Source organism: Pholcus phalangioides, unplaced genomic scaffold (assembly GCF_987345545.1).
Source record: "Pholcus phalangioides strain wild (caught in Gottingen) unplaced genomic scaffold, Ppha-v1.0 ptg000015l_1, whole genome shotgun sequence".
In the NCBI taxonomy this organism is placed as follows: Eukaryota; Metazoa; Arthropoda; class Arachnida; order Araneae; family Pholcidae; genus Pholcus; species Pholcus phalangioides.
Genome location: NW_028301608.1, coordinates 116,835,280 through 116,861,344, shown reverse-complemented (window position 1 = coordinate 116,861,344; position 26,065 = coordinate 116,835,280). Strand labels below are relative to the sequence as shown.

The following is a 26,065-nucleotide window of genomic DNA, read 5'->3' as shown; positions in this document are numbered from 1 at the left end:
CTTATCTCCCAGAACTGGATCCGCGCATTATGGGGTCTGGGATAATCCTAAAAAAATATGTGGGGAATGTGAGACAAACAAAAAAATCCGGCATCACGTCCCCTCCCTCTTGAGGACTTTCTCTGGTCAAGCACCAGGGAGGGGTTCCAGACCCACCGGCGTCCCCCGGCCACGGCCCTGATTACAATACAGTAATAATACGATAAGAGCCGTTTCTTTTCCCCTCCAACCTTTCAGATTAAGCAGAAAAGAAAAATTATACATAATAACAAGAGCTGCCAACCAGAGCAACCCCATTATTATCTTTCGCCCCGCGTTCAACAGCCAACGATGACGTCAAAGAGGGGTGGAAAAACAGCAACCCCGTTGACGTTAACCTTATCATGGTGCCGGTTTGGCGCGATTACTGGCGACATTATCACCAGAAAGTAAGAGAGAACCTTCTTCGTCCTCCTTGTATGTGTGTGTGTGTGTGTATGTTTGTGTGTTTTTCGGAAAACATATTTCGAGGAATACGTGGTCTTATTTTTTTAAAAATTAAATCGGGAAAGACGAAATTAAAATAATTAAACTTAATTAAAAGAAGTGATTTGTTTTGTTCCGTCATCACCGATTAATTAAATGTCTGCCCTCGATGACGACAGCGATCAAAAAAATCACGAGAATCAAGTGAGTACACACTTTTTTTTTTGTTTTGTTTTTTATTTTGTATTGTTGTTTGTGCGTTCGTGTTTGAATGCTGGTCGCCCCCATCCGAGATGACACTAACATATGCGTGGAAATGTGATGTGGGGGCGATGATGATGATTGGGGGGGTTTTTGCTTTTTATTCCAAACCACGTGGACGGGTCTCCTGTGCGTGTGTGTCCCCCACCACCACCACTCCATTCTATAATATAATCCTCCTCCTCCACCTACGTTCGCGTGTCCTCATCTACGATTATTACGCATTATTACGGCCTACCAGTGATGGCCATGGTCATCATCAACAATGTGTCACTCACAAACAACAACGTTAATATGGACTTTGTTTGATGGATTTGTGAAATATTCGCTCAATAATAATTCATTTATTTATTTGTTGCGTGTTGTCTCGTATTTGACCCAATTTCGAGTGTTGGCCCGTGGATTTTTCCTTTTTTTTTTATGTATTTTTTTATATTTTATTTAAAAACAACAGTAACCAGTTCCCGTAACCTCTGGTGGTGATGATGATTTTCTTTTCTAATGCCCCACTTCGCTCTACGTGAGATAAAGAAGAAGAAAAGTGCGTGAACTTGTGGAATTTTCTCTCTCCTCTCCACGTTAATATGGGAATCAATCCACAACTAAATTACCCCTAGAACAATTTGACCTTGTGATTGTGTCCAAATTGTTTCTCTTGCCATTGAAATAATAATATTTTATTGTTGCTTAACTTAGTAACGGATAGTTATACACAAGATGTTGTCCCAAATGAAGGTACATGCTCAACAAGGAAATGAACTAAAGGTGAACTCTTTTTTTTTTTTTTTTCCCCCCCTGTATTTTTCTTTAATTTTTGTGTGATAATTGAGCGTGGAAGTTTGAATATTTTGATGAATTTCATTGATTGAGTTGTGTTTGTATTAATTGCTCAAGTTCTGTGTTTGATGTTGATCCGTTCTTTTCTCGTATCCTTGAGGTTATTGCCACATACCTGTTTGGCCGATTGTTTGCTTCAGAACTATTTGTATTTTTTGTACACAAAAACATTTATTTTGTCTAAACCAGGGCTTGACAAATGGCTGGTTGCCATGGCAATTAAAATTTTCTAAGTGTGATTACTAGCTCGAGTGGAAGAAATTTGCTTGTCTCCTGAAATATTCAGTTGGCGTCTAGGTTTTTTCTTGTTTTGTCAAGCCCTGGTTCTAAATGCTCATAGAATTGTGTTGTTACTGCGGTCAACAGTTGTGATGCTGCAATATATCAATTCCGTTGCTAACAGCTGTTTGTAGTAATGTCTGTGATATTTTGCCTTTCACATTTGACAAGAATTCTCATTTTCGTGGTGACATCAGAAGCTCACCTATTGAATGGTTGCAAAGCCTTGTGTGCCACCTTTTAAGACAATCCTGGTGGGAGGCTGAAATGGGATTTAGCCTACGTCTTTGTTTCCGAGGCATGGTTCTAAAGAGTGATAGCTTGTGCTGTCTTCTACATTTTTTATTCCAAAATTTAACAAATTTAGGTGTCTAAACAAAGCCCTGGCGGCTGTCCCTTCCCTTGCACCCTTGCTTTAGCTGCCCTTGGGTGACGTATCATCAAATTCAATAAACACCGGAGTGTTACAGATTCTTTGCCCGCAAGCCAAACCAGAAGAGATCTCGTCAACTTGATAAGTGCAATTGAAGAGTTCTGGTATTCATATCATGGTATAGGATTGGTAAAATTGTTTCACATTTATGTTTTTTCGCTACACCAACATACATCAAATCATGGCTGCTATCTAGAATGGTTGTTAACGTAAGTGATGCTGTTATTAGGTGAGTGTTCTGTCAAAAGTAGTACAGTAGAACCTCTCATTAATGGACACCCTTGAGACAGAAGATTTCATCTGCTGACGAGGAGTGTCAGTTAATGGATAGTGAAATGCATTGAGACCTGTCAACGCAATTTAAAAAAATCCCTGTTATCAGAGGTTCTGCTGTATTTGTTTTTATGCTTTTTTGCAACATGAGAACGTCCTCCTCTAAGCCGCACATGGTAGAAACTGCTTCAACTCGCAGTTCTCACAGTGCAAAAATCCACCACTATTGTAGATCATAGCATTTTGGGTTCTAATTTGCCCTCATATGTAAGAGTTTCCATGGAGCAAAGAAGAAAAAAATGTCATGCAGTGAAGATGTTAAAGTTCTATGCATAGAGCAATCACAGTCAGAGGGCATGTTGTATATATGTAGACTTGAATGTCAATATACAGGGACCATGTTGGACAGTCCCGGTTACCGACACCTGTTAACGTACACTTTGTAAAAATTACATCAATGGGACTTAATGTATTTTACTATTCTTCCTTAATGGACAAAATTTTCTGTCCTGTGGGTGTCCATTATCTAGAGTTTTTACTGTAGGGCATGTGAAATAGAAAAATAAATTAGGCGCCAGCCAAATTTCTTAGAAGCCAATGATGATCTTATCTCAAGAAAAATGGTCACAATAGTATTTAAAAAAAAAATTCATTAAATAATGTTTTTTTTTCGAAAAGATGCACTGTCATGAAATTGTGACGGTACGCTAATTCTGTCACTGCTAACCGACGTCATCGCTTCGGGGATGTTCTGCTTGTAGTGACGTACAAGGAGTCGCTGCCAACTTTCATCACAACCGATCCACGGTTGTTGCATGGATTGTCATTTGCATATTCTCTGAGATGTGTGCTGTGTATAAAAGGACTGAGCTATGTTAGGTCGTCGCTGCTTTACTCCGTTCACTCGCTGGTTGTAACCGTTAATTCTCAAAAATGTAAATTTATATTCTGTCTTCTCACAGCTCTTAGTGCTGTGTAGCATATCTTAACTTCTAACGAAATTATGTTTAATTGTTAATTGTTGCAATAAACCTGTTATTTGTTACCGCTGTGTCATCCGTCTTTCCGTGAGTGCCTTAATCCATTGAGAGATGAACACGCTTAATCCTGTCTGACATTGTCTATGAGGATCCTATTTTTGGAAGCACCTCTACTTGAGATATCTGGGGGCCCCAGCGATAACCGAGAAAAAATCAAACTAGATTCCAATTTGACGTTGCGCCTAAAATTTTCTTCATGTGATTGCTGATTTTTTAGTAGTCTTGGCAACAGCTGTCACACTAACAATTTTTTCATGAATGGAGTATGTTGTCATAGACACCAGAACCTAGGGGCTGAGACCATTTGTCCTCCCAATAAACTTTGTAAGCGGGCTGAGCCCCCGTTCTGCATATGCGCTGAAGTCCTATGGACGGGATGACCAGTAACTTTTGCACCCCCCCCCCCCCGAATGTTTTTTTCATGTTCGTGCATGTTTTAAATTGTTTTGTTTTTTGGTGAAGAAGAAAATTATCTGTAAGCTTTGTAAGAAATTAGTAATTCTCTTAATATAGTTTAGAACGGCTGGTGATAAACGCAGCATTTCCCCCCATAGGCATAGACATTTAAGCCCACCCAGCAAATATCTTATTATATTATATGCCAACCAAAAAAAAAAAAAAATATGACAAGTGTGAGATAACAGATGAAATGGCATAGAGGGCCCCTGAATTGTTTTAAAACATACCTCCATCCTAATATGTGTACATTCATCCATCTTAAAGAAGTCTTGAAACTTTCCTCAACTCCCAACCCATCTTGTCTGTAATCACCACAAAATTTGTTGATTGCGGTTGTACCCAATTGTCCGGGAAAAATATGTTGTAAAAATTTTGTATGTTTTTTTTTGACACAAAATATAGTGTTCCAGACTTTCCCATGAAGCTGAGCTGGAAGAGATCTCAGCAACGGGATAAGTTCAGTGGCAAAGTTCTGGTGTTCATTCATTCATTCATTCATCCCAACCAAAAAATTTGCATGAGCAATATGTACATATTTTTTTATCATGATCCATGAACAATCTTCAATCCGAGTTGTTTTTTTAACCACCCAGCTGCAAAAAAATTGAAAGCAAGTTACTGTTTATGCAGTCGCGCATATGTTCCAAAGTGGTTTATAGACAGTGTTAATTTTTAGCTGATTAATTACTGACTGCTGTAATGTTTTATTGCATTCTGATTACGATATTTTCCTATATGATTTTAACATATAGAATTTTTTTTCCAGGACAATTCTGACATTGCAGCATCTACTGACTTGGAGGATTGGCATCAGTTTGAGAGCTTGTTCGCCAATGATTTCTATGATTTGAATGTGGATGGTTTCAGTGCTAATTATATTGCTAATGATGCTTGCAACTACGAGGCAAGTGCAGAAAAAAAACTTCTCTTATCATTAGTTTATATAATTTCCTTTTTATAATTTTGAGAATATATTGAGGACATTGCTCTTTCCCTCAAAGCAGAATGTACCAAAAACTGTGACGTATTTTGCAGAATAATCTCATGAAGATCTTAATGAAATAAGAAAAAAATAATATTATATGTAGTAGCTTTGTTATGAGAGTTTTTGCCGCAGAACATTCTCTGTTACCTGATGGCCTGTTTTAGAGCAATTCGAACATTCTGCTGCTTTAGGGGATCTTTCTTTTCAAATATTTGCTTTTCTTTCAATGTTTGCTTTCTTAAAGTGAAATGATAAAGAAAAATATTCTTTGAATTCAGTGCTAACTGGATAAAAGCACAGAAAGAACTACACAATTTCGCTAAAAATTACAAAATGCAATCTATTCTACAAGAAAATCCAAAACCTCAAAGAACTCTTGTAATAACTTTGTGTACTTCTTTATCAACTGTGAATTAAATAATTTAAAAATTTGAATTTAATTATATGGATTGTTTAATTTAACAGCAAATCATTCGACCACGAAATAGTGTTAGCTGAGATGCCACGATAGCTATATCAAAACTGTAATGTTTTCGTATGGCGTTATTTAAAAGATGTTTTTTTATAATAACGGCATATTTATTCAAATTTTAAGATTTGTATTTGGTCGGTTTGCATCAATTTCAAAAAGGTCTTTTAAATTCTGGAGATGGTTTTGGCATATCTCAAATAACTTGCATAAATTATTTTCAGTCCAGTTATATCTATTGTGTAAAAACTGCAATGAAAATTACATGGGCTCTAGGGCTGTCATCTTCCACATCGCCCTGTTGTAGCTATGATGTCAACCAATGGCTACTAGGACACTTACCGGTCAACTATTCAATGTTGTGCAAGACATGTGGAGAAACAAAAAAAATTTTTAATTAATTTTTTTATTCTCAGCTTTTTATATACACTGAAGAGCCAAAAAAACTGGTACACCTGCCTAATATCGTGTAGGGCCCCTGCGAGCCCGCAGAAGTGCCGCAACATTATGTGGCATGGACTCGACTAATGTCTGAAGTAGTGCTGGAGGTAATTGACACCATGATTCCTGCAGGGCTGTCCATAAATCCGTAGGAGTAAGAGGGGGTGGAGATCTCTTCTGAACAGCCCGTTGCAAGGCATCCCAGATATGTTCAATAATGTTCATGTCTGGGGATTTTGGTGGCCAGCGGAAGTGTCTAAAGTCAGAAGAGTGTTCCTGGAGCCACAGGAACTATCTAAAAGCTACTTATAGCATCGTGAAAAGATTTCGTCACTTCTATGCCTAACATCAATTTTCCTATTTCTCCGGAATCTATGCCTATAGGTGTGCAGTGGGTGTCCCATTTTCCTGCTGAAATTGTCCAAGTCTGTCGGAATGCACTATGGACATGAATGGGTGCAGGTGACCAGACAGGATGCTTACGTACCTGTCACCTGTCAGAGTCGTATCTAGACGTATCAGGGGTCCCATATCACGCCAACTGCACACGCCCCATACCATCACAGAGCCTCCACCAGCTTGAACAGTCCCCTGTTGACATGTAGGGTCCATGGATTCATGAGGTTGTCTCCATACCCGTACACGTCCATCAGCTCTAAGCAATTGGAACTGAGACTCGTCAGACCAGGCAACGTGTTTCCAGTCTTCAACAGTCCAATGTTGGTGTTGTCGGGCCCAGGCGAGGCGTAAAGCTTTGTGTTGTGCAGTCATCAAGGGTACACGAGTGGGTCTTCGGCTCCGAAAGCCCATATAGATGATGTTTCGTTGAATGGTTCGCACGCTGACACTTGTTGATGGCCCAGCATTGAAATCTGCAGCAATTTGCGGAAGGGTTGCACGTCTGTCACGTTTAATGATTCTCGTCAGTCGTCGTTGGTCCCGTTCTTGCATGATTTTTTTCCGGCCGCAGCAATGTCGTAGATTTAATTTTTTACCGGATTCCCGATATTCACGGTACACTCGTGAAATGGTCGTACGTGAAAATCCAAATTCCATCGCTACCTTGGAGATGCTATGTCCCATCTCTCGTGCACCGACTATAACACCACGTTCAAACTCACTTAAATCTCAATAACCTGCCATTGTAGCAGCAGTAACCGATCTAACAACTATGCCAGACACGTGTTGTGTTATATAGCCGTTGCCGACCGCAGCGCCGTACTCTGATTGGTTCCATATCTCTTTATTTGCATACGCATGCCTGTACGAGTTTTTTTGGCTCTTCAGTTTACATCGTCTAGGACTCTAATATTCTTAATGTGAATTTGATGGTATGTTGATTGCTATCTAAAAGCTACTTATAGCATCGTGAAAATATTTCGTCACTTCTATGCCTAACATCAATTTTCCTATTTCTCCGGAATCTATGCCTATTTGCATTTAGATGGGACCAGGATCGGGAAGGGTTGAAGATTTCACAAAGACAAGTTTTTTCAAGTTCAAGTTCTCAATGCTAAAAATTTCTAAGTTCTATAGAACATGGCCTCTAAAATTCTCAAATAAACATAAAACAATGTCAAAATAGGCAAGCATGATAGGAAAAATTCAAAAAAAGAATTTTACAAAAAAAAGTTATATGCAAACAAATGGCATTTATGGCATTTTGTCTGAACTGCTGGGCTCTAGTGATTATAAAATCAAAACATAAGAAGTGCACCAATTTTTTAGAAATTTATATAATCATTACTACCTCCATGGAGTCTAAGTCAGAAAAGATTGCTTTAGGAAAGGGAGAAATAGTCCAAAATATTCTTTGTTTGTCAAGCCCTGCAGTAAACTATATGAGGCATTTTTTGCTTATCTTTGTTTACCATATCTTTATAAAACATTGCTTGCAGGAAAACTTATTTTATTTCGCTTTTTTTAATGACACTTAAATTATCTTTAAACTTTAGGAGAATAACGAGTTGAACGAGTCATTATTGCTCCCTTTATCTGTTGACAAAATCATCCAAGACGACTATACCTCGAGTCAACAAGATCCCTCATCGTCACCACCACATAACTTCACAGGCTCATTTCCAAATGAGGCTATTGAAAAGGTAATAGCAATATTACACATAAATGCATTATAACGCCTTTTATCCAGATCAGGTAGAATAGTAAGTTTGAACATGGTGAACTTCCAGAACATGGGTATAGATACGGGGGCATGAGAAGGCAATGCCCCCCCCCCTCCCCCCCCCGGCATCAAAATTAAAGCCGACTGATCTAATGTATTTTCTTATATATTAATTGACATAATCATCATGCCCCTCCCCAAGACTTTCAAGTCTATCTCTGCCTATGTTCCAGAAGTGTAAAAATAAAGATACAGAAACATTTTAGATTTAAATCATGTGCGAATACATTCTGTTTTCAATCTGGTATACCCTGGTTCTTCATACGCATGGTCCCTACTGTTGCAAGAAAAACGGGAACATTCTCAACATGCATGGATTTTATTTTTTAAGAGTGATGTTTCCAACTTTTTTTTTTTATGAGCTATTTAATTTTTATTTCTATTCCGATCTTCCAGGAAAAAAAAGTAGCAGAAAATATACAACAGTAATATGATCCACGCTAACAAATTCTAGTGCTTTTTTAAATAATTGTAATGTTCAGTTTTACAAACTTGAACAGACTTGGACAATTAATTGGTAAATTGGAAAGGCATTCAAAGAAATGACATGATTCAAAACTATAAGAATAGTTCATATAAACGTCTTGGCTCTTTGAGCCTATCATCATTTTTTAAGAGATTTCACCTAATTACTTGGCAAAAAAACACCTATATTGACGTAAAACCACCGGTTGTGGCGAGCACAATTTTTATTTTTGGAATAACATTTGTATTTAGCTTAATGCGAGATAATTTGAGCAAATAAGTTCTGGTCAAGCACAATTTTAGTTTAAGATAATAACAGACCTGCCAACTTTTCGAATTTAGGCTGGAGACTAGATATTTTGCCCTTCCTCTGGCTCTCCGGATTTGTTAAAAATTTCTCTAGATTTTAGCAGAAAATCTGATTTGGAAGAAAAATTTTTGTTATGTCATTTAGATCTGAATTTTTTTAGATTTCCCCCAAGCTTTCAGGATGTCATGACATCAATGACTTTGTATGTCCCAAGATTATCCATCAGTAATAGCATCCAAGGTGATTATATTTTGCTCAGGGGCTATGCAAGACCTGCTTAGGGAAGGGGAGGGGCATTTTCTGATTTTAAAAAACACAATTTTTTTTTATCTGGTCCATGGGGAAGTCCCCCCCCCTGGGCGAATCTCTATTTCTGTATTCAAAAAGTTGCCACATCTGTAATAAATATTTGCATTGTATGAAAAATTCATAAAATTTCACTAAGTTTGTGATGTGGTTTTAGTTACATAATATTTTCCCCCTTCTCTTGCATGTATTATATTGAAGAACTGAAAATCATATTTCATATGTTACAGTCTTATCCAGAGGGGAGCTTGCCAACTAATGCCGAAGATGAGTTTTCATCACAGTTCAACAAGAAAAAAGAATCTGATAATGCAGGAAAGGTTTACAAATCTAAGACTTCAAAGCACAGTCACAAAACTGTGCAGAAATCTCACAGTGTCAACCAAAAGAAAAAGAAGACTACGTGTGTTAGGACAGTCGTGACGGAAACTATATTCAATGGAAGCATTGCAGACATTGTGAAAACTCGAAAGAGGGGCGTTCAAGGCTCCAGTGCTTCTGTTGATGGGGATTTTCATAGTGTAAAGAGTGATATTATGTCATTGGACGAAATTATTCCTTCCCAAACTCTCGAAATATGTGACACAAATTATGGCTATTTAGAAAATAATACAATCAATGAACTAAACGCTGATAACTCTGCGAAGAACAGTCCAATTGATTTTGAGAGATTCTGCGAGCATTCGAATGCCAGTGATGGTGGGAAATATTCACCTACTCCTCCTGTCGAAGCACAATATTTGCCAAAGTTGAAAAACAAAAGCAGCATGCATAAAGTTAAAAAGAAAAAGAAGCAGCATGCTGATTTGGATGCTTCAATAAGGGATTCTGAAGTAATTGAAAATGCGTCAGAATCTGTCGATGCGAATCTTGATTCAGACAGCAAGAAAGAAACAAAAAGTTCAGTTAAGCCAAACATGGAAGAAAGCAACTGTACCAAAACTCTTTTAGATATGAAATCTTGTTCATCGACCATCAAGCTCACAGATGAAGTTAAACAACAAGTTCAAAAACTGTTTTCACCTGTAGTTGAAGTTGTTGACATAAAAAATCTTGCACATCCCCCGCCAGAGAAGACTGTTCCAGTTCCTGCCAAGAAAAAACTAAAAGGAATTGAGGAATACAAAGCACACAAGGCAAAACGAAGAAAAGAGCGCGAAAATATGCAGCAGTCAGGGCAAAACTCATTGTTTGCCAATAGTAGTGCCTCATCTTCCCCAAAAGCTTTGTTTCCCGATCTAAATGCAGACTTGCAAGTCAAATCTGAGTGTATGAGCCCATCATGGCCTAATCTCACACCTTTCAGTGCTCAATCCAGTCCAGTAGGAATCTGTCCAAAGGAACCTATCGCTGATCCTAGTCCAAAACCATTCGGTGATGTCGATTATTTTCCTGACGATCAATCTTCAACTCATTCAGATTTGTTCAAAAGAAAATATTTCTCCGTATCTGATTCAGCTGATCAAAATTTCATCAGCAAAGATCATGTTCTGGACAAGATCAAAACGGAAAAACCATATCCTTCGATTGAGCAAAGACTTGTACATTTAAAACATGATGTTGACTCATCAGCCAAATTAGGTTTAAGTGATCACTTAATAAGACAAGACAAGTTCTCTACAAACACTAGCCAATGTGATATTAATATTGCTTCTAATTCGAAGGAAATTTCCCAATTGAATGGTAATAACTCTCTTCATACAGAAGCTTCACAAATTATGTCTCCTATCAACTCAAATTGCTCATTAGAAAGCTTTGCTTCTGAAACTCCCGTATCTAGTCTGGGGACCATTGCTATCAAAACAGAACCTCTTCATGAAGAAGCTAGTCAGGTTACCTTTGATTCAGTGCCACTTTCTCAGGTAAGTCCATATTATGACGATCTCGTAATCACTCCTCCTCAGCCTGGTGCAAAACCTAAAAATAAAAGCAGTGGTTATTCTTCGAATGGTTCTGCGACATGCTCCTCTAAAGATGTACCTGCCCAGTACCGTTTACCATGCACAGATGAATCTGGTAACCAATCTGTTAGAATGGAGAAGAGCAATAAAAATTTGTCTACCAACGAGTCTGGTTATGACTCTGAGAAGTATGGCACTAAACCAAAGCGGTTCAGTCGAGTCTCTGTGTCTTCCAACAGCAGTAGCAGTAGTGAATATTCAAAATACTCTTACAGACATAGGCAAACAAGAAGCTCTAGAAGTCCCAGTCACGACAGGCCATTGCCATACAAGAGAAGATCTGGTTCTTTATCTGATAAGTCAAAAAGGATCAAGTCACCTCATAAGAGGAACAGGAGCCGTAGCCAGAGTCCTTTGTCGATATCAAGGTTCAAGAAAAAGCAAGGGAGGTCCAATTCGAGATATCACAGGTCTTCATCTAGATCATCATATGATGGAAGCGATTCTGACTATAGCAGGTTTGTGGTCTTTGTTTCTTCTCTTGATAATGTAGCTTGATTTTTACTATCAAAATAAACTTCTTTTAAGCTGAGCCAAACATAATTTTGGTGGTTTCCCCACACTTTCTTTCTTTTGAACAAAATAAAGCCCAGGCTCAATTGGCTTTAGCCAATTTTAGCCATTGCCCTTGTCACGGCGGTGGGCAACAGGCCTGTCATTTGGGGGGGTCAGGGGGGAGTCGTTGTAAAATTATAAATATATTTGAGTACATGTTCTTTGCCCCCCCCCCCTCCCCCACTGGTAAAAGTTGGAATGACGGACCTGGTGAGACCATATTGGAGAAAACTTTAAATGTACATGCAATTAAATGTACAATATACAGTATATGTATATTGTAATTGTACATTGTACAAATGTACATGCATAGAATTTACATATACAGTCAGAACAGCCTGTATTTGGAAGTCAGAAAAAACAGCGAAACTATTCGTTATGCGGGTCATTCCCAAAAAAAGTGTATATTCCAGATTTTTGAAATGAAAAGTTAAAGGAATTTTCTAAATAAAATTGATCTCAAACTTGAAGTTTAATATTTTATAAATATTTTTCACTTTTATTTTGTAATAATATTTTATTTTTTAGGTTTTATGACTGAATCATGGATTTTGTCCATTCTGTTATGAAAACAAATACCACTAAAAAAATTATTGTTATTTCTGCTGTTTTTATCTTTTAAAATAATGAAATCGGCTTAGTTTGACACATATGTTGAAAAAAAAGTTTAATTTTGATTTTTTTTTCCTTTCGTACGTTTTAATGGTTTTTCATGATTTCTTTGAAATAGCACATTGAAAAGTTTATTTTTTACATATATTTAGGTCCTTAAAATCAACTTTTTATTTCTGACAGACAATGGGTTGGTAATTTATAATTTAACATCTTAGTTTGAAGTGTTGAATTTTTTTTGCCAGTGAACTGCAAAAATGTTTCCTGTAACAGGGTGGACGCCATTATAACAGCGCACAAAAATGCTTAACTAAGAGAAAGATATCTCAAATATTATAAATAGGCCATGCAAATACATTTTTATTTTCTCACAAATTATATACAAAATACGACTGGTGACCCAGAGACGACTCTGTACCCTTTTAAAAATGTCCACCCCATAAGCAAATTCTAAAAACACATTTCCTCCTCCCCCCTAGTTTGAATTTTGGTCTGGCAAAATTATTAAAATCTGGTCAGAGTGGACTTGCTCAGCTGTATATTATATCATCAGGATGATTTTTCTTTTATTTCTATAAATGCTATCAGATTTAATCTGGAATAAAAATATATTTCCCAAATGACCATAACAGAGTGGGCGTTTTAAAATGGGAAAAATTTCGGGACACTGACAAAAAATAGTTTTTCATAATTTTTTTTTCAATTTCATTATCAGTTTTATTCATCTATGACACATATAAAGCGTGACTCTAAGTTTTTTGAAAAAAAATTCCATATTTGCACCAAGTCTCTTTGTTTAACACTTTTTTCATGCTGGAACAGCCAGATTCTGACGTTTTGCTATAAACAACGATTTGAAAAAAAAATCAGATACTACCTAAAACAAATTAAGAATTTACCATATGAGAGAGAATTAAATGAAGAATTAGAAAAAAAAAATACTATCAGAGTGCTCTGAAAGTTTGTAAAAAAATTATAAAGTCTCAGAAATGATTTATAAATTTTCTGGGAAATGACCTGTACACGAACTTCATTATATCCATACTGCCTTCAAAACTGGTCTGTTTCGAGCAACTTAGAATACTTTACATGCATGATATGCATTTTTTCAATAGTCTGAGCATTATCATATGTATATATATATAATTGATTTTCTCTGTGTGTGTATGTTCTCTACACAAACCTACAGTTTTAGATCGATCGTCTCCAAATTGTGCATATATATTAAACAGGACCCGACTTGAATGATAGGCTATTTAAAAGTTTGTCAGAGAAGGGCAAATGTCCGAAACTGGCAAAAACCTTTCTGGCAATGATGGTTTCTGGACCTCGACAATCACTTTCAGAATGTTTACTTTGGTTATCATGGTTATGCGTTTCAAATGTGTACATGTCTTTGCAATGGTTTGTCACTTCTTTAATCCTGCCAGTAATTGAAAAAACCTGGGCAGCGCCGGGTATTACAGCTAGTTTTAATAAATATATTAAAATATCAATTTCATAAAGATTAAAAATTTAATTAAAATCTCACCTAATTGAAATACATCAACAAAAATGTGTGTCAATCATTGCTATTTTTTGGAATTTTCGTCGACTTGAAACATTTTGCATTCAAAATATAATGTGTTTTCTTTTAGTAAGAAGCAAAAAAAAAATTTGTCTCATTTTTGCAAACTATTTAAAGAGGGAATAACAAACAAACCTCAAGTAGTCCCACATTTTAAAATAATTTGACCAACAAAATTCATGTTACCCTTGTAATAATTATGAATATCTTAAAATGTGAAATTATTTTTGTGGCCGCAACCCCTTCTCTCTCTCTCCAGTATTTTTGAAGGTAATAAGATTAAGATTTCATAAGAATTTTAAGGTCAGACTTTGAGTGTTAGCTCAGTATGTTAACCATAAAAGTGGAACAAGAACTGCTTCTAGTATTACCTGAAATGGAACTACGTTGGCTTTGCATTGTGTTTCGTCTTAAAAATAATCATTTCCATTACCTTTTCCTTCTAGGCCAGCAAGATATTCACGAGTTTCTGAGTCACCAGACAACAGGAACGAGAGGCGTTATATTCCAGAATCACGATATTCTTACAAAAGATCACGTCACGCATCAAGAAGCTCTAACTCCTCCCGTAGTAGCAGTGGGTATTCTAGGTATTCTCGATCTCCACAGCGTAGAAATCTGAGAGGCCGACGCCGTTCTATATCAAGGTCACCTGATGAGATGTACTCTAGAAAATCTCGAAGGCGTTCGAAGTCTGCCTCAAGAAATAGAAGCTATAGTCCTAGGAGGAGTCATTATGAATCCTCGAGGAGGTATGAATGTTTTCTTTATTTTGGCCTAAAAGAAACCTTATTAAAAGAAAAATGCATTTTTAAAACTTAAATGCAAATTAGGCAATTGAGAGAGAGCATTTATGCTTTTTTTTTCTTTTCCATCATCTAGTTCATATGCATCAGCAAAGAGAAGGCCTATACCCGAAGAAAAACAGAGGCAAACGGTAATTACAAAAGCTCATTCTTTCCTGTATTTAAGAAAAGTTTATTATTAGGTCTTGGTGCTAAACAGAGACTGATGGGATCCCCCTTCCCCGGCAGAGAGATAATGTTTATGGTAGATTGTTAATTAACTACTCCTTGCTTCGAAAACTGCATTTACAGTGGATTTGTGATAACTTGAATATCTGTTTAAGTTTTTCCCAGCCCCAGAACATTTTCGGTATTTTAATGTTAAAATTTTTCATCATAAGTTTTCTTCCTCTAAGTCGAAATTTTTGGGAATAAGAGAAATTTTTAAAATAGAGCATTTATTAATAGAATTTAACATTTAGCAACAGAATTTATCAGATTCATCTGTCTGCTTGCAAAAAAGTGAATGACTTTCTCAAGAAAGAAGGGCAAAAAAAAAAAAAAAAAAAAAAATGAGGCAATAAAAACGTATTGCATTTTTTAAATGGAAATAATCTTGTATCTACACTTTATTTATAAATTGATTTATTTATGCCAGTGTTGTGTATGAGTTTGTTTCAGGGCCGCCGTGTGCCTTCTCGGGGCACTGGGCAGACTTTCTCTTGGGGGAAAAAAAAACAAGGAAATGAAATTCAAAAACCATATTCTAATTGAATCATTTAATTATTGAATGCAAAAATTTAGAAATAAACTAGATGTACATACTATATTATTTTGAAACAGACCAGGGCTGTAACTAGGCTGAGGCAATTGAGGCCCTGAGCTGAATGGGGCAGCTAAAAATATACACTTATTTTGCACAATAATAACCCTTTCAGGGGGCAACACATGGGCGATTTCTGAGAATGAGTTGTGATAATGCATTATATATCATAGTCAACTTAACCAGGTTTTGTCACCATGTGTCGAGTTATACAGGTTTTTCTCCATAACTTGATTATTATTCTAATGGTTGGTACAATACTAAAATCTTTGGAGAAAAACCTGTATAACTCGACACATATTATTGTGCAAAATAAGTGTATATTTTTAGCTGTCCCATTCAGCTCAGGGCCCCAGCCTAGTTACGACCCTAGTCTGTTTCAAAATAATATAGTATGCACATCTAGTTTATTTCTAAATTTTCTCATTCAATAATTGAATATGATTAAATTAGAATGTGGTTTTTGAATTTCTTCATTTCCAGTAGTTTTGCATGTTTTACTAATGCAATATTTGTCATTTAGATTATGATCCAATTTCCCACTCTGAAATCGGATTTTCCAATAAGTTGAACTAACGATAACTCAAAGTTTTTTTGTCGGCCACTGCCCATTGTCTACTTATCAAGATTTGACTGCATATTGCATCACTAAAAAAATTGAAATATCAAAAGAAAATTCCTTTGTATAATACCCTTTTTGTTAATTTTTAAATGTTAGTAACTCAAAACATGTGTAGATTTAGATCACCCCCCCCCCTTCCACAAGACCTAGTGTAGATTGTTAAATAAATGCTCTTGTCTTTAAAAACAATATATATAGCATTATGAAACTTGTTTTTGAACTTCGATTTGCTGTTTTCCCCATTGGATATCATCAAAATATTATTGATAAATCATCTGAAAGCTGGAAGATCCAAGATGATGTGGAAATTGAACAAAGGCAATATGTATTCAAAAAAAAAAGTTTGGATGCCTCGTCAGGTATTGCAGAAATGTCATTCATGTAGCTCTGCATAAAAAAAATCCATAACATAATGTGGGGACAGTTTTTATTTTTTTATTGATGATTGCATGATGCTCTTAATCCCTTTATTACTGGCTTTGGCAACAAATTTGGACAGTTAGTAAAGTTTAACTAGCAGAGATGAATCTCAAAAAGTTGTATTATATAAGAAATTTTGGAAATGAATGGAAGAAAGATGAGGGGAGCAGATTTTTCATTCTTTCTCCCTCTCCCAGCCACTTTTTCCTTTGTAACATTATATTTAGTTTTTTTTACTCGTGAAACTGTAGTGAGGAAGAAAAGACAAAGAAAAACAATTTTAGTTTATACAGGGGGTTACCACTAGAGTCTTAAAAGAAGTGTGGTGCTGCAGTTGTGAATGAAAACGTGCTTTTCCGGGTCCCGGGAAAAAAGAAAAATCAGTCTGTCATCATTCTGTCTGCACTCAACTATGTCTTCTTTTGCTAATTTAATTCTCATTGTTTATTTTCACATTATTTTGTGAAACTAAAGAAGCAAGTGAGAGTGCTAAAGCATTTCTTTCATTCACAAAACTTCAAGATGTCTCGTCTCTGTACATTAAGAGTATAAGGCCTGTCTGCACAGTCCTTGAGTGATGTACTTTTTTTACTTTTATTACCAGACGCTCCCCATCCATACATCATGAGTAATGTACTGAACTTCTGGTGAATGTGTATGGCAAGTCCCAATATAATTTATTACAAGACAAAGAATGTTCATCAGACAAACAAGATTTTAGGTATCTGTTTACGGTTGGTACATCAAAGAGACTCATGCCGTACCTCTTAAATATTATATAGTAGAAAGCTATGCTGTTGCAACTGCTTTGTGTGTGGGTGGAAGAAAACAACAAATGTTGGAATTTATATTTTATATATTATCCCCTTGAGAAACCAGAGTGGTCATTATGTAGTGTGCCTTAACATTATTTAGCTGAAGTGCGTTTAGATTGCATACTACCTGGTATGACACTGTTCATCCTATGAATAAGGATGCAATTACATGCTGAATTACATATTACAGTCCAAAACATTTTTATCACAAAGATGTGGAAAATGTCAGACAGCATAAATTTTCAATATGTAGCTGTTCAATATGGGATTGGGGTAAAAGATTCAAAAGTATCACTGTACATTGCTTTAAATAATTCTATAGAAAGTAGGTAATTATTTAATCCTACAAGATCATTGTTACCCACATTATCATTTCAAGTGCAGTGCAACCTTGATAACTACCCTGGTAACTTGACATGTATTATTCTAATGGTTGGTACAATACTAAAATCTTTGGAGAAAAACCTGTATAACTTGACACATGCTGACAAAACCTGGTTAAGTTGACTATGATATATAATGCATTATCACAACTCATTTTCAGAAATGGCCCATGTGTTGATAAGTTCTAAAAATTTTACATTATGGTTTCAAAAATTTCATGTTCCAGCCATTTGTTTGATGATTGATACGAGTCAAAGATTTTTCCCCCACACTTCTGGGTAAGGTTACTTCCCATTGCTCCTTTGTTTGGGACCTGAAAACTCAACCTGTGAACTATGATATCCACAGATAAATGGGAATGATTTCTGAAATTTTTGAGCAAGAGATGCTCAAGAAATCTAGATCAAAATGTTTCAAGTGAGAGGAGGAAAGCTATTTTTTGCCCATTGCAGTCCTTATTCAGAAATCGCAAATCTTCTGGTAATCAAAACATGCTTTTCCTCTTAATTCAGAATTATTCTCAATCCCCCCCCCCCCTCAAAAAAAAGCAGAATCTGCTGAAATTGGTGACATACATCACAGAACAATCTAGAAGAATTTTTTAAGAAACACGGTTATAGGAGTTTTTACTACAGAACATTTTCAGTCAGCCGAGCGCTCATTGCAGAACAATGCAAAATATTCTGCTTTGGGCTCAATACAAAAACTATCCACAGAAATTGCAGATAAAACATTTAATGAATTTGTAGATGATAGAATATAGAATTGTTCAATAATATACAAGCATGTCTGCATACATAAACAGTTTTTAGAAATGTTTAAATTTGAAATCAAATAAAATCTCGCTAACTTGACATCCGCTTCAGTTGACATGTTTTCTATCCCCTTGGGTTATCAAGCTATCAAGGTTCTGCTGTATCACATGCAATCAGATATATTTTATTTTCAATGTAAATTCTTATTTTGAAATACGGTATTCAAGGTTTTTTGGCAGAGCTTTTTTTACATTTTAAACTCGGGTTAAAATGGTCATACACTGATAACTTGGCAATTCTTGGAGAATGTATATTGATTTGTAGTGATAATTAAATGTGAGGGAGGTCACATATATACATTCAGGGCCTGATTTATGCATGGGTGAGTGGGCATTTACCGTTTGCCCAGTGTCCCGAAATTTATACAAGAGTATGAAACCATATCCTAAAAAAAACACATTGTACACATGGAAATCTGGAAGCATTCAGTAATTTTCTGTTGCGCATGATGGAAAATGAAAAAGAATTTCATTGAATTAAAGTGTTTACTGCAATTTAAGGTGTTTTTCCTTGTTTAGGATGAGCGCCGTGTCGTCTATGTGGGTCGTATTCCTGATGGCTATACTACAAATGAATTGAGATCACGTTTTTCAAGTTTTGGAGGGATTGAAAGTGTGAGCATACACATCAGAAATACTAGGTAACACTTTTATTTTTTTTTACATGTGTTTGTAAAAAAAATTTAATAATTTCATACACACGGAACAAAACTCTGATACTGATAGAAGAATTTAAAATGATAATTCCAAAAAAATCTTTTGGCTGGATTTCATGAGGTATGAAAAACAACATGGACCAAAATATGACAGTGTCAAAACACACAATTCGAAATTCTTTTTTTTTCTTTTTCTAAGATATTCATTAATCTATATAAATAATGACATATCCTGTGACTGATTCATCATTGCTGAGCCTAAACTACTGAAGTCATAAATGTGAACAGTAGTTTCATTTCATGAATTAGAGACCCACTAAGAAAGGATTTTTCGAACTTTGGTCCCTGGGGAGGTTGGCACTTCACAATATTTGCCTTGTGATTTCTTTGGGGCTTTTCTTCGCGGTCCCTTGTTCAGAATTACGAACCGACAGTAAATACACAATAAATTAAAAATATATTTATTTCTGATCACAAAATACACGAGCTAAGTACATGTACAGCTTGTCACCACAATGTTTTGAATTCAACACCCTGTTGCCAACTTACGAAACTAATAATGAGAATAATTGATAAAAGGGAAGGAAAAAATTCTGATTGTCCAGGGGTCGTAAGGGGTTCAAAGGTTATATAGAGAAATCATACTGAGCCAAAACCACTGAAACTATAAATATGGAATTTAGTCAATACTTTCATTTTATCGTGTAAGGACTGAGTATGAAGGGTTTTTTCAAAATTTAACCTCTGGGAGGGGTTATAAAGGTGTTCAAAGGTAACATAGAGAAATCACATCAAGGCGAAACTGCTGGAGCTATAATGAAAGTTTGACTGTAGTTTTAGTTTGTAATGTAGAGACTCACACACAAAAAAAAAAAGTGATATTTCAAAATTCAGCATCTAAGGGTTCATATGGGGGGGGGGGGGATTAAAGGTTATATGCAACAATCATCGCTGAGTCCAAACAGCTGTAACCATAAATATGAAATTTGGTGAGTATTATATTTTATAATACAGAGAAAGAATCACTATGACAGGATTTCTGAAAATTTAACCCCCCAAGGGAGTTCAAATGTTAAATGAGAGAAATCATTGCAGAACAATTTTCTGATTACCAAATCCACGCAAGTGAAGCAGCGGGTTACAGCTGGTTTTACATGAAATGGCTTGGAAGCTTTCCAAAAACGAAAAGCAGTATCAAGTTGCGGAAAAAGTTCAGATTGAAAAAAATGTAATGAAAGAAAATTTCCTTGGTAGCATAAGAATGATGAACAAAATTTGGGAACAGTTTCATAACAGATGATTATGAACTTTTTCCGTAAATAAGGCTTTCAACATGGTCAAGAAATTCTGCCGTGATGCCGCTTGCAGAACAGTAGAATAATGTACCAGCTAAGATGAATTATAATTATGAATTATTAAAATTTTGGGAACAGTTTTGTAACTGATGATAAAATTTTAATTTATTATTATTATCCTATGTGAATGTTCATGAATAAATTGCAATTTGTAGTAATTTTACAGACTGAGGATAGATTTATATATTGGATAATTCTAATTTTTTTCCTGTGACTTTGGATTAACCAAGTTTGACTGCATCTCTGTATATATACATGTACTTGCATGATCATCATGTCTTCCCCAGTCTATCTTCCCATAGGAATGAAAAGAGGTTAAAGCTTGTGTGTTGTGTTTGCATGATAACACTAATCTAAATATTTGGATAAATAATTTTATGATGTGTGTGTGTGTATGGCCTCGTACCATTTCTATTCATTCTTTTTCATACTTAGGAGGAATGATAACTATGGATTTGTTACTTTCCATGAGAAAAAAGATGCTTACAGGGCAGTTGAGTGTAAGTATTCCTCGTAGCTGTTCAAATTTATGTCCCCACCTAAACTTCTCTTTTGCTAACAAAGTTTTTTTAGCTGCTCTAGTCACCTTATCTTATATATAAATGTGAAAGTATGTATGTATGCTCTTTATACAAATCTACAGTTTTAGACCGATCGTCGCCAGATTTTGCATATACACCAAACAGCTCCGGGATTGAACCGTAGGCTACTTTAAAAGTTCATCAGAGGTGGGCAAATGCCCGAAATGGGCGAAAAACTGTCGGGCAACAATGGTTTTGGGGCCTCAACAATTACTTTCGGAACGTTTACTTTGGTTACCGTGGTTTCCAACATTGCGTTTCAGACTTGAATATATGCCTTTACAATGGTTTGTCACACCTTTAATTCTGTTATTATAACAGTTTACTCCTTTATAACGGTTTGTCACTTTTCCAATCCTCCCAGTAATTGAAGAAAACCTGGGAAGAGCACCTGGTATTTCTGCTAGCCTATATACAGGGTGTCCTGTAAGTGCTAATGCGGCCTTTATCTCATCAACCGCCCATAGTATAGGTATAGTTTCAATTTAGAAAATGCTTAAAACGCGTTTGAATAATATTCGCTGGACATGGGACGTCACTAATAGCAGAGAACAACAACTACGGTGACAAAAACTGAGAATAAAAATGTTCTACTCCAGCTGCCAGTCGTTAAATAATTATTAAGGTATACATATATAATTTTTTTACGGGGTGGGCAACGTCGCCGGGTATCAGCTAGTACAGTATATAAAATTGATTTTCAGTCTGTGTGTGTGTATGTTCTCTATACAAATACAATACAAATACAACACCACAACAGGCAAAATGCCCAACGAGGTGGCTGATAAAAAGATGCCCATAAAAATATGGTTGTCATATGTTTCAAAAATACAGCAACCCAATTAAAAATGCAATTAACACAAATTACAAACAATATATACACATGATAAAATATTATACAATGCCCATAAAGAATACTTATGGTTGTCTTATTCTAAGAATGGATAGCTTCCCGATTTACCCCAACATGTTTATCGTATTTCTTTTTAAACGTGTCAATTGTGTTACAATTTACTACCTCCGGGGGTAAGCTATTCCATTTATTAACAACCCTATTGGAGAAAAATTCCCTGCGACACCATAACCTTGCATTGTCCCTCACCAATCGATACTGGTGTCCCCTTGTAAAAGCAGTCGATTGGCGGTGTACTAAAAGTTCATGGTCCATCCTATCCATCCCATTGAAAATTTTGAACACTTCGATCATATCTCCTCGACACCTGCGTTCATCCAATGTAAACATATTCAAAAAATGAAGTCTTTCTTCATAACTCAAGCCCTGTGTGCCAATAAGGACACGCGTAGCTCTTCTCTGCACCCCTTCAACCAAGTCTATGTCCCTCTGTAGGTATGGTCTCCAAAACCTTACAGCATACTCCAGTCCAGGACGAACTAAGCCTCGAAAAAGCGGAAGAATGACTTTAGGAGAACGCGAAGAGACCTTTTTGAAAATGAGACCAAGCATTCTATTCGATTTTTTGACAACCGCTGAACAATGTTCAGAAAACTTAAGTCGCTCGTCAATGAGAACATCTACAATTTTAGATCAATCGTCGCCAAATTTTGCATATATACCAAATGGGACCCGACTTGAATGATAGGCTACTTTAAAATTTCGTCAGAGAAGGGCAAATGCCCCAAACGGGCAAAAAACTGTCGGGCAACAATGGTTTTTGGGCCTCAACAATCACTTTCGGAACGTTTACTTTGGTTACCGTGGTTCCCTAGCAATGCGTTTAAGACGTGTATATGCCTTTACAACGGTTTGTTACTTCTCTAATCCTGCTACTATATGAATAATAATTTATGCCTTTATAATGGTTTGCCACATTTTCAATACTACTATAATGAGGTTTTTTGAATGACGTCATAATCATCATCAGCATCACTTTGAGGGTCAGGAAAAGGGTGATCCTCATAGAAATCAGTGTTAAAATATCCAATTTTACTGTAGAAATGCGAAGATTTAATGAGGTTTTCTGCTGCATCTGTAATTTCAAAAATTGCGTTGAACTCTTGATTTTTTTTTAAATATATTGAGTTCGCTTAGGGATACGAAGCCAGAAAATTGAATATGAAGCCATTAGCCGGACCTACTTTCGAGTTGGATATTCATGCAATAACACATTGATTTCAACTTTACATTTATATGTTCTCAAGAATGAAAATTAATGTCTCCGTATTGTCTTTTAGCATTCAACTGCATAAATTCATATAATTTAGGTTGTTTTAAAATTAATTATGGGGCCCGTAAAACAGGGCTGTCTTAAGAGCATCATGGGCTCCCTGGCCAGTATGTCCCTCAAAGAAAGAAAGATCACGTGATATCCAAAAAGCCTCATTGAAGAAAAAAAACCCCGGCAGCGCCGGGTATTATAGCTAGTGAAACTTATAAAAATTAATTTTTGTTGATTGTTGATAGACATTGTCAGTTAGTACTTCAATTATTATGAAATAATAATAAAAAAAATTCCAGCTCTGTGCGTTGAATTTTCATCATTCTTGAATTCTAAATAAAAGATGATATCTTTAGGTGGAAATGAACCTCCCCTTGAACCGAAATTTGACATCAGTTTTGGAGGGCGAAGGCGGTTCTGCAAGCAAAGCTATTCTGATTATGGTAATATATCTAGTAATCTTTGAGTAATTCTAAAGAAAAATTAAATTAATTATTCACTTTGAGTAAAATTCACTTATGGTGAATGTGATAAATCTGGTGGCTGTGTATAATATTTAGGTAAGTTTTATAAATTTTTGTTCATATATTGCAACTTGATTATATGCGAGTGGTGCAGTGGTAAGATGTTTGTCTACCACCATGAAGGTTGTCATCAGGTTTGCAGGTTCGGTCCTGGAGACAAAGCATAGATAACAAGTTCTCTTCCCAAAATGAATGCGAGACGACCACTGATAAATGGTGCCTTCATTTGTGATAATGTATTAGTCCTAGGTCTTATTGGTAAACATGATAAATCTTCAGTGAATTACTTGAATTTATTCAAGATTATGTATAAACTTCAGTCTAAGATGATGAACTCTATTGGTAATGTTAGTTATGTTTACAGACGATGACAAATGTGAAGAAAACCAACATTACAACACTGATAATAACTTGTTAAGACAGTTGAAAAGAACCACGATACTGGGCTGGAAGAGATCTCAGCAAAGTGATAAGTTCAGTGGCATGGTCCTGACATTCATTCATATAGGCATCATTTGTGATCCGCTCTTTCATTTGATCTCTGAGGTGCTAATAACAAGAAATTTTGTCAAACTTGACCCATCTCTATCATAAGAGTGCACAAACTCAAGCCTGTGGGCCAATCTGAACCTTCTAAGAATTTTATCAAATTACAGTATATACTCATGCCTAAGTCAAGTTTTTTTTTGTAGAAAAAATTGTTTCTTAATTTGGGGGGTGGGTCAATTTTTGGAAGGGAAAATATCTACCTCCAACTTCACGAAATTATAAAGCTTCACGACCTCTTTATGATTAGCTTGAAGATCTCAGGTGTCATTGAACTACTTTAGACATGACGTGACTAATCATTTTGGGATTTTTGTAGCTATGTTAAAACCCACAGAACCAATGATGTGAAAGCCAAAGCAAAAAATCAGAAACATCGTTGGCTGTGATACCCAATGTACCACAGCCAACGTAAGGAGGCCGTGAAAGCCAACGTAAGGAAGCCAAGGGAAAGTATCCGTTGATTTTACCACCTTTAGATATGAGCATCAACAAGCCTTTTAAAGATTATGTAAGGAATTTATGGACTAAAGGAATGAGTTCCAAATCTGAGCAACAAAAAGCAGTGCTTAAAGAAACCTGACATTAGCCACGTCATTGGGTTCACGAGAAGTGGAATTCTGTTTCTATTGGAATTATCATCAAATCTTTTAAAAAGTGGTGTATCATTAATGCAATGGATGAAACTGAAGGTGACTTGCTCTTTGAAAGCGACAATGGCGATGACAGTACAGTTGAAGAGGAAAATGAAGATGCTTCGCTGTATTGGCTTTCCATGTAGAGCTTGGAAAATCAGAAGAAGAAATAAATTAAAAAGTTTAAATCATTTTTCATTGAACTTTTATTTCGTGAAAATATACAATTTTTCTTTCTCTAAAATGCACTGATTTTTGGGAGTTTCAATTTATTGCTGTTTTGGTGGTCCTGAAGTGAGTTGGGTCTGCTTATACAAGAGTGTATGACAGACATAATGTATAGGAAAACTCTAAAAACATAAATTAATTTTCAAAATTGTTGTAAATATCTTCAGGTTGTTGAAACAAAAATTAGTGTATGTATACATCTGCATCTTTCAAAAAATCTCTGTAATTAACATAATTTTAATTTCCATGCATTCCAGACAAAGAAAATGAAGTCAATGAAAAGTTTTGTGCCCCAGAACCTCAGCCTCCAGGTGAAATAAATTTTGATGCACTGCTGAGAGCGGAATTGAAAAGAGTGAAATCAAAAAAGAAGTAAAACCAAAACTAGTCCCGATTATGCCCATTGCTCACAATGTGCCTATTTCTTATAAGCATATACATATATTATTATTATATTGAATATTGAATATTAAATGTGGAGGGGAAAGACGTGTGTGAATGAACTGTGATAGATTTGCTGCCCTCCTTTATCGTTAACAAGTTCAGTTAAAATGTTGCGCTTCTAAATAGTTACATACATATTTTAGATTTTTTAAAATTGTCATCATTGCAAGTTTCCACAAGTATGAGCTTTGCTTGTTTATGTATGCAAATTATATCAATGATAGTATTTGTTCGTGTGTGTACATGTGCTTATCTATGTGCAAGAGCATGTGCTACTGTTGTCGAGGTGACAATAACTGGTGGTTGTAAGGAAAGGTTGTGTTGAAACAAATATTATTTCTATGTACGTATATATG

The 26,065-nt window shown here is 35.8% G+C and overlaps 1 protein-coding gene across 2 annotated transcripts; it reads left to right on the top strand.

Annotated features, from left to right (window-relative positions):
* Window positions 1-402: 402 nt before the first annotated feature.
* Window positions 403-25,781, top strand: LOC149077700 (uncharacterized). 2 transcript variants are annotated; one of them, XM_089245283.1, is made up of 10 exons: window positions 403-669; window positions 4,814-4,951; window positions 7,898-8,044; window positions 9,436-11,624; window positions 14,347-14,652; window positions 14,783-14,837; window positions 19,083-19,204; window positions 21,010-21,074; window positions 23,689-23,775; window positions 25,523-25,781. In XM_089245283.1, exons 1-10 carry the CDS (start codon window positions 622-624, stop codon window positions 25,639-25,641), a joined length of 3,276 nt encoding a protein of 1,091 aa, XP_089101409.1. In that variant the 5' UTR covers window positions 403-621; the 3' UTR covers window positions 25,642-25,781. The 2 variants fall into 2 exon arrangements, with proteins under 2 accessions (XP_089101409.1, XP_089101411.1); XM_089245285.1 differs by lacking the exon at window positions 403-669 and adding an exon at window positions 1,345-1,491.
* The last annotated feature ends 284 nt before the right edge of the window (window positions 25,782-26,065 follow it).